Here is a 10,179-nt window from a genome sequence, read left to right as displayed (position 1 = left end):
TGTATGTGTGGAAAGTTGAACTTCTTCCATGGATTATTGATTAACAGTCCCAGAATATTCTTATTTTACTGGGCAGTATCTCGTAATAATACACTGACTGTTGATTGGAATATTGCCATGGTAAAGCAAATACGGAATCAGGGATGTCATGTTACCATGCATCATGCATTGCAGTAAGCATACTGAGATCATGCTTGAAGAAATCTCTGGACTTTACCCAAAATAGCTGCAGCACTTCAAAGCTGTGGGATTTTTCAGAAGTGGAACCAGTTTGGAGGAAAATTCAAGGAGCAACAATAGAACAGCAGGGGCTTAACAGTAATGCTGGATTCCCGTTACTGTACAGTACCTTCCCTTCCATGCAAAAAAATATCACAACAGAAGTGGATCCACTATAGATTTCGACGTCTGAGAAAGTTCCTGCTGTAATAATAATAATAATACATACATACATACATACATGCATGTTACTAAAAATTCATCACATATTTCCATTTTAATTGCAGTTTATATGAATCAGGGCTCAACTAATGATTCTGACTATATGAAAACCTCTCACGATACATATTACGATACACAAAATATTTTCTTAAAAGTGGTATGTTTTTCACATGTGACACCGATTTAAGATAGAAACATAAATCATCAAACCAGTCAGTGAGATTTTTTGTTCAGAATTACAAATACAGCAGGTCAATAATCAGCTCTCTAAGCTTATTCTGACACCTACTGGTACTTCTGCAGTGATCATTTGTCACTGAAAGCAAATGCTTACAACTTAGGAATACAGAGTATATTACGTCCTGTATTTATGATTGTTCATTTTGCATATATTTGCATACATATCTCGCACATTATTTATGCAATTTTAATTTTAATTGTAATCATCAAAATTTTTAATCAGATAAAATGTAATAAAATTATAAATAATTAAGATATGCAAATCCTAAGCACAGTGATTCGCATATGTGAATGTCAAGAGGACAGCTTGTAGCACAGCATTCATACAATCAATGCCCTGATTAATATGAACTGGATCATTCTTTATACAGTTTCATCAGCTTCATTCTCCTAGCTCAGGTCATGTGGCATGTTCACATTTGCAAACTAACCTTCAGTTCCCTCCTGTTTCTGGCTGATACCTTCTGTCCTTATGTTTTCCACTAGCAGGTTCATCTCCACAAAAGTTTTGGCTGCACTGTGATCCATACATAGATCTTCCTCTAGTGCTTGGTCTGCACCCAACAGTATTGCATTTTCTCTCCCCTTGTGCAACTTCTGCTGTAGCTCTACATTATTCATAGCTTTTCTCATTTCCCTGAAATACCTGAGGTTCTTCTCTGGGTACGATACTTTTGAAAGGGGTAGTCTGTGTATGGTTTGGGTTTCCATAGTAACCAACAGGAAGGTGAGGGCCGAGAGACAGAAAGGCCAGGTGTAGGCAGGCAGCCCAAACTGTTAACAAAGACAACAGAATGTACAGGATACACAGACAAGAATTACACTTACAATTACAAAACATACATATGCCAATACCCCACCAAGAGCATATGCAGAAAATGTACTTCGTTGATAATAAGATTATTTATAAGACATTATAACAGTGATCTGTCCTTAGCTAAAATTTATTCCTTTTAATTTTCTATTATCCTTTTTATTTTATTTTTGTCTTGTATAAAGTACTACTTGATTGTATTCTTTGAGTCGCTTGTCCTTATAAAGTTTGCCTGTTTGATTGACCATTTAACACTACCTGCCTGTCTTTTTGTTTCATTTAATACTGTTTTGATTTTATTGGTTTTTATTTCAATTCATTTTTATAGTTCAATCTTTCTATTCCTTGATCTATCCTTCATTGTGTGGTACTTTGATCAGTCAACGTATTTGACTTTGAAAATGAGCTATAAAAATAAATAAATTGATTTATTGATTAATTGATTGTAAACACTGAAGAATGAGTTTTTAGGAGCAGAACCAAGAAACACTGAGCTAGTTAGAAACTCACCTACTGTATAAGAAGCTGCATTTCCCTAAATGTGCAGAATATTTCATTGTAAAATAGCTACAATACTATTGCACAGGAATATGCATGTTCCCTGTTCATTAACTGTTATACATCAAGTTAGTCATGCAAAGTAAAATTCAGGCACACCACTTTAACACTGTGCAATAACTTTTGTCTCCTAGCTGATAATTAATGTAAAATCTTAGAGTGTGTTCACAGCTGTGCAAGAATGACAAATGTTGGAGGTTTAATTCCTGTGTCTTTTGTTTAGAAATATTAAAGAGCAATTTTAAAAACAACGAGTTTGGCACTCATGCTGAGCTGGTCACTGCACGTCCAGATTCCCTCCTCCACACAGTATGTGTCACAATAGACTTTAGCATATTTGTACAGTAGCGATATGCTCATGTATAAGCCACCTGTCTAAGATAACCCTAAACACATCACACTCTGATGCCACTGAAGCAAATAAAATATACTTACTGTAGACATGACATTTGCTATGGCCAATCCCAGGTATGCACAAAAAAATGCTGAGAAACAGAAAAAATATGGATTGGTATTATTTCTTTTGTTCACCCTTATAATAATTTTGCTCAATACGACATACATCTTTAAAGCAAAACTAAACAAACAATGGGAGCGAATGGGGGACCTGCTGAGACTGACCACATGCAATGGCCAGGAGGTGGCTCTGCCAAGTCAGCACGTAGAACATGCCTCCGACGGCAATGCAGGCCAGAGCACTGTTGTAGCCCCAGAGACCAGAGTAGATGTCCTCAAAAGGTGCAGCAAGAGCAAGGCCTAAATAACATTTTAAAAGACAGTTAGCAATTTTGGCACGTCACCTGTCATTGAGTCTGGCATGGCATTGAGTCTAAATGCACAAGTGAAGAATAAAATGTCATCAAATAATTAATTATGGTAATAGGCTACTTCCATATGGGTGTCTCAGTGGTTAACACAACAACCCCTTCAGAGTTGGGGGTTCAATCCATGCCCTGTACTGTATGTGACTTGATGCCTCTAGATTTACCACAACGTGGAAGTGTATTCCCTGTGATGGACTGGCACACCATCCAGGACATCCCCTGCTTTATTCCCTGGGATAGATTCTAGGCTCCAGGGTCATTGTGAACCTCTACTGGATACGCAGATATAGAAGATGATTTGTTTCTATATGCAGCTGAGAAGTGGGTGTTCATCTACATCATTACCTGTTTTCTGGAAGCAGGTGTCATAATGTGTCTTTTTTGGGGATTAATTCTGATTGTGTGTTAAATGTGAAATTTCCGAATAATTTTCCAGTTTCAACATAAAATTGATTAAAAACTTTATTACCATTAACTCATTATCAAATGATCAAAATCACACAGAATACTTGAATGAAATGCATTATAATAAGGGAAAACATTTATTTTTTTAAAGGAATGCATACAAATGAATTTTAATTCCTTACCTGACACCATGCCAATGGCTGAACCAATAACTGCATGCAAACATATGATTGGAGACGAAATAAACAATGCAAAGGTGATAATCCCTCCTGTCCATGGACTGTCACATCCATACACTTGTCCAATACCAACAGGAACTGCACGGAAAAGCTAAATAAAGGACATCAGTGAGCATTATTGAAACCCTGCTGTAAAATATCTATGTCATTTTAAGAGGTACAAGTGGAAAATAGTCAGGTTTCTGTCTTATTGTACAAAAGAATCTCTCCTGATTTCATCTATAAAACAAATTGTCTTTCTGTTGAAAACTTGACAGCTGCACCTAATTTAATTTAATTTGAATATGACTTACAAGGACCATACTTAGCCAGAAAAAAAATTACCAGAGCTACATCCACATCGGACAAGTTGGTGCTGTGGAGAGAGAATCTGGGTTCAATTAGAACCTGGGGGAAGTAATTATTATAGGAACCAACTGCCACTTTGTGGATACAGACCAAGATGTTGAATGGCAATGTAAATACTGGGAGGTCCCATCTGCTGTTAACTGAACCCAAGGCACTGGAAAGAACTGGGCTGTTAAAAAGAAAATATGAATAGCTGGTGAGCGTAATTTAGGAAAATAAAGTTTAGTCATGCACAATGTCAAGCTGATTTCTACATAAAATGAGAACAATTCCAATGTAATATTATAAAACATTAGAGAAAATGGATAATCTATTTCTTCAGAATTTGACAGGAGCAGTATGAATATTATCCATTAATTTCGTTTACTGTAACTAACAGTTTTATTCTCAAATCAATAAACTTGGATTGTGAAAGCAAAATGTGGATCACCCACTGTACAGTATGTGAAATGCCATATTATATATTATATTATATTACTGATATTTCAAGGCTCCAGTAAGAACATATATTTGTCCATACAAACACTCACCATGCCATTGACATGAAGATATTTGGAAATAACAGAAACCAATACCAGTCTCCTTTTTCTGAAAATACTGCTATTAAAAGACCAACCAGGATCCCATTATAGCCATGCAAACCAGAAGTTATAGCCTCCCTGAAACAGAAATTACATAAAAGTCACAGTAATTTACATATATTCCTTTCCTCTTCTACAGTATAAAAAATTATAGTGCTTTTACGTAGAACTTAATTTTTATATCCATCCATCTTCCAACAACTCTGAAAAAGTGTTGAGGGGGTGGGAGATGGAGTCTAGCCCAGGCAGCACAGGGCAGAGGATGGGGTACACCCTGGATGGAATGGCAGTCTATTGCAGGGTACATATACAATACAGCCAATTTAGATACATACAGTACTAGTCAAAAGCTAGGACATTCCAAGCCGCCTACAAAGGAGGGTGATAGGCTGTGTCTGAATTCAGGGGCTGTACTGTATCCTTCTAAGGCTGCATTCGAAGACCGAATGTGTCACAGCAGTGCGACAAGGGTGTCCCATTTCAAAGGCTCCTTCAAATGCGTTCTCGAAATGCATCCTTCCTTTCCTGCTCTGCGAAGGATGCAGCCTAACATATTCCAAGATTTATTGCGCAGAGGTAAAGTGGGTGTGTCCCAGCTAGGCAATAGGAACTGTGCTTTGTGACTCAAGGGTAAGGATGGGAAGATGCAAATAGGAAATTATTCGTAGGCCAGAATTATTCGTAGGTCCCATTTGACAACGCTTTCTGTTCGACCTTTGAACAATGCAGCCCCTGAATTCAGAACCTGGTACTAGCGTCAAATGACATCATCAGTGACCGCCCCTGACTGACGTCACAAAGCGCGGCGAGGTATTTCTTTCGCTGAATTCAAACATATTATGATCTTTCACTTTTCTGTAGTCCTGCTTAAGTTTTTTTTATTTTCAAGCGGCATTGTTCGATGTTTCGCGTCTGCCCCATTTCTTCCAAGCGGCTTGCTATTACGGCAAATACTTTTTTTATTTCGAGTTGTGCCATCTAAATCCCACTGGATCTGTTCATTTTATTTCGTTTCTGGCTGTTCGCTGTGTGTTTCAAAAGATGCCGGTTGTATTTTGTTTCAGCGACAGGCTATTTGCATAACCAGTTGACAGCAAATGCGTTTGCCAGTCCCACCCCAAAGTACCAAAGTTTGGCACTTTCGATACTGGAACTTTCGGTACTGGTACTTGACCGGAAGTCAATGGAAAAGCGAAAGTACCAAAAGTACAGTACCGAAAGTACCATACTTTGTGCGGTGGACAAGCGTCCTAATACTCCTCCAAAAAGTTTCAAATCTGGCAGAAGGGCCCTTACAAGAGCATTTGAAGGCATAAACAATCAGGCAATAAGTATTTTGAGAAACACTCAGTTGCAATGTTTACCAGGGTTGAAAAAAAACACCTGTGTTTCAGTGGCAATATGTACCTGCTTTGTCTGAGAATGATGGCGGACAGAGTGGCAAACAGATTGCCGAAGAAGCCATTGAATGCCCACCACGTATTCTGCAGGACCAGACCCCCGAAGATAATGAGCCCACTGAGAGGGTTATTAACGAACATAACCTGACTGGCCCCACGAAGAACCCAATCCAGAATCTGAAAAAGAATAAACTGCCCTTCAAGTTAAAACAAGAGCACATTATATAGTTGAATGACGAGATCTGAGCATATGGCAGATAAGGAAATCATCCATTCATACATTGATTATTCATTCATTCCTTCATCCTCTTTTAATTGAATAGTATATATAATAGTATATATATATATATATATATATATATATATATAGGCACACACACGCAACACATTTAATGAAATGTCTTAAATTCAGCTCAGATATTAGATGGTCTCTCACTTTTCATCCATCCTCCAAAAGCCTCCATGTCTCCATTTATGTATGATGCCCATCTGGAAAGGTGAGGCCTTATTCTCTGCAGCAAGCTGAGGTTCTCGAGCCGCTCATTCATTCTTATTGGCTGCTTCTTCTAGTTAGGCTGAGTTGACTAGTCTGGCACTCCTGCGAAAAAGGTGCGTTAAAGCCATTGGTGCTTTCTACATTTGTAAAATAAATTTACACCATTTATTTAAAGGTAATCAAATACAAAAACGAAAAATCATTGGTAAGTTTTCATTTCTTATTTTAATCATTTTAATTTTAGGGTAACACTTTGCTGAGGGGGCACAGATAATGTAGTAGTACACGCTCGCTCAATTAATAACCAGAAACTAAGTGTCAGTTATGTATTGATCACATGTTCATTCATCATTACTCAATCATGACAGTTTATGTATTTCATGTAGGAACTATAAGCTGATTTGTACTTCAGTAACTGAATTACTAAGTTACTTGTGCCCCCTCAAGTAAAGTGTAACTGATTTTACTGAGTTTACCACCACAAAATCAAGAAGTCAATTCCATAAGGAAATGATGCATAAAATGCATAAAATAAAAACACAGTTTTAGACATTTTAAATGAAATAAAAAAAACAGACACTAAATATAAAATACGAAGCACTGGCAAATCACTGGGTAAATCAATGGGGTTTTCATCATAAAGATTTCGTTTTTGTTGATCTATTTCTGTTCTATTGTCATTTACTGTTTATATTAGGAAAGCAAGTACTGAACAGCCGCCAAACAGGAATAGTTACTTTCCTGCCTGGAGTACACACTGTTCTCTTCTTGGTCCTAAATTTTGCATCCATTAAAAACTGCTTTTTTTAAAAAAAAAAAAAAACAATGACAAGGTAAATTTCATTAAATGTATGTGTAATTTCTCCTGGGATTTAAACTGATTACAATTCTAAGAAATATAATGGTTCACTTGCCACTCTTACCTTAAAGTCTATGCGTGATAATTATTCAGATGTCATATACTTTGATGAAGTTTGCCCATAACATTAAAATAAAAGCACGTTACTGGTTTATGATTTCAGTTGTACTTGTGAAGGTCTTTAATGCACCTCATGAAAAAAGTCAGAGAACACAGTCATCATTTTTAGTATATATTATGGAAGAAATATGATTTTTCCTGACTGTTACCAGAGATACAAAAATCGGGCTGAAAATGATTGTCAAATATGTATGTACAATTCAGGAGAAGTGAAATCTATTAAAAAATAACATTTAAATTTTGAGACATTGTGACCCCATATTGAAATGAGACTTGATTCTGTCTCTCATGATATTCCACATTCCTCCTGTAAAGTACAACTCCATAACCCTCAAACAAACCTTTTTGTAAAAAAAAAAAAAACTATTCATACATTAATCTGGGCCAGGCTAAAATTGTTAAATAAGGCTACCTTCATGTTTTATTAATTTCAGTTTAAAGTTTCAAGTCATACATTCCAGTCACCTGAAACACCACAAAATGTTCCGCAAACTGTACAGGTAGTGTAAATCTAAATCTTCTCTTGTCCTGGCAAATACCAGCATGAGATTAAAGATAACTTGAAAGTAGACATGGCATGATTATCTTTTTATATAACAGACAGCACAATAAATTGACAAATCAGAAAAAAATTACTTTAAAACCCGAGTTAATTCTTGTTCATTGTCACAAAGCAGTGAGAACCTGAGAAAATCACTATGTGATATTTTCAGGTTTACCACCAGAGACCACTGCAGTACCATCTTAAAAAATTGTAGGCTTGTATACATTCCGAAGATACACTTTTTGCATGATTAGTGTCTGTATGAAAAACATTATTCAGTGATGTCTATGGTGTACATATACACCTTTAAATTGTGTTACTGTGGGGGGGGAACGTGTGGTCAGATGGTCACCAGTTCAGATTTCGTGACTGTTAGAGTCATTTCACCCATGTGCCCAAGTAGAAGACCCACAAGCCTAGAAGGTCCAGGGACTGGCTGACCTTGCCCTCTCACTCACACATTTGGACAAAATACCAGCTAAATATCCATCCATCCATCCATTTTCCAAACCGCTTATCCTATTGGGTTGCGGGGGGTCCGGAGCCTATCCCGGAAGCAATGGGCACGAGGCTGGGAACAACCCAGGATGGGGGGCCAGCCTATCGCAGGGCACACTCACACACCAGTCACTCTCACATGCATTCCTATGGGCAACTTAGCAAGTCCAATTAGCCTCAGCATGTTTTTGGACTGTGGGGGGAAACCGGAGTACCCGGAGGAAACCCCACGACGACATGGGGAGAACATGCAAACTCCGCACACATGTGACCCAGGTGGAGATTCGAACCCGGGTCCCAGAGGTGTGAGGCAACAGTGCTAACCACTGCACCACCATGCCGCCCCCCCAGCTAAATATAATAAATGCATATAAATGAAAGTGTGAACTTGGATGTTAGACTAATTAGACTAATCACTGAGAACACACAACAACACTATTATACATATGAATTTCAGTTTTGGTTACAGGTTAATTTTGGGTGCATCAAGGGAAATAGAAACAGATAACAGGCACAAAAAGCATTTTCCCATTTAAATATAAGCAAAGCTGGAAGATGTGTGCCAAAAAATTTCAAGTAGTTCCTCTCCTTTACAACATAAATATAACATATTTGTAAAGGAAAATCTCAGTGAACGAGATTTTATGCTCAAAATATTGTGCAAAATGTATAAATATTAGTGCTGCCTCGAAATGTAGGGAATCTGACACATCAGTCTAATGGAGACAGACTACATTTTTATTTAAGGTTCCACAAAATAAACGTACTTTTTCTGTTATGATGAATCTGTAGGTAATGTAAATTAATATAATAGAATGTAGTCTTATTACTAGTACACAATAAAAACCATATCACATCGTTTCACTTCAACTAATTATCCATGAAGATTAACAAATTAACATACTGCACATACAATAAATCCAACTATCACAACAAACCGTGTGCAAGGTTTGTTTTCGAGGATATAGAGAGATTTTGAGAATGCAACCTGATAGGAATTCTCATGGAAAAAAAAGTGTCTTAATGCGCTAAAATCACTTCTTTAAGAAGGGTTGCATTATTTATGATCTGGGTAATAGCTATTTTTAAGTTCATTATTTAGTTGCAGAATGGAAAAAAGCAACCTTAAACACTTCAAAAATGTACGAATAAAAACTCACACGAATTAATCTGGAGCAGTTCTGAAGAGGCCCGTTAACTCCAGAAGATTCCACCGAACTTTAGGTGTCCGTTTCCGATAATGACATGTAGTAAAACTACCTGTGGGTGTTTTACACCAGACCCAAAAGTAAGTTTGTGACAATTTATACTATTTAGAATTAGCAATAGGTATTTAGATTCATTTTGCACTTGCTTTCGTACCAGAAAGTGCTAGCTGATACTCTAGACTGAAGAACCATGTGATTGGGTCTCTATTCTGTCCGTCTCATCCGATAAGGCCAATTAAAGACCAGGAGGCGTATCCCTCTTTCTTTTTTGTAGTTCTTTTGCGACCTCACAGTTAATGTTTATCTAGCTACTGCAAACACAGAAGGGTAATGCATGGTGTTGCAGTGGTTAGCACTAGGACACAGGTTCGAGTCCCCTCCTGGGTTACATCTGTGTGGAGTTTGCATGTTCTCCTCATGTCGTCGTGGGGTTTCCTCCGGGTACTCCGGTTTCCCCCCACAGTCCAAAAACATGCTGAGGCTAATTGGAGTTGCTAAATTGCCCATAGGAGTGCATGTGTGAGTGAATGGTGTGTGAGTGTGCCCTGCGATGGGCTGGCCCCCCATCCTGGGTTGTTCCCTGCCTCGTGCCCATTGCTTCCGG

The 10,179-nt window shown here is 37.7% G+C and overlaps 1 protein-coding gene across 4 annotated transcripts; it reads right to left on the bottom strand.

Annotated features, from left to right (window-relative positions):
* Positions 1-384: 384 nt before the first annotated feature.
* Positions 385-9,779, bottom strand: LOC125745640 (urea transporter 2-like). Of its 4 annotated transcripts, XM_049018663.1 has the most exons (10): positions 9,730-9,779; positions 9,528-9,627; positions 6,287-6,448; positions 5,858-6,047; positions 4,400-4,528; positions 3,846-4,038; positions 3,465-3,612; positions 2,675-2,809; positions 2,489-2,538; positions 385-1,455 (listed from the first exon to the last, which is right to left on the bottom strand). In XM_049018663.1, exons 3-10 carry the CDS (start codon positions 6,396-6,398, stop codon positions 1,108-1,110), a joined length of 1,305 nt encoding a protein of 434 aa, XP_048874620.1. In that variant the 5' UTR covers positions 6,399-6,448; positions 9,528-9,627; positions 9,730-9,779; the 3' UTR covers positions 385-1,107. The 4 variants fall into 4 exon arrangements, with proteins under 4 accessions (XP_048874620.1, XP_048874619.1, XP_048874621.1 ...); XM_049018662.1 differs by having other exon boundaries at positions 9,528-9,763; XM_049018664.1 differs by having other exon boundaries at positions 5,858-6,027; positions 9,528-9,763.
* Between the last annotated feature and the right edge of the window lie 400 nt (positions 9,780-10,179).

Source organism: Brienomyrus brachyistius, chromosome 7 (assembly GCF_023856365.1).
Source record: "Brienomyrus brachyistius isolate T26 chromosome 7, BBRACH_0.4, whole genome shotgun sequence".
Lineage (NCBI taxonomy): Eukaryota > Metazoa > Chordata > Actinopteri > Osteoglossiformes > Mormyridae > Brienomyrus > Brienomyrus brachyistius.
Note: the sequence above shows the minus strand (reverse complement) of the source record. Positions and strands in the feature narration are given on the sequence as shown.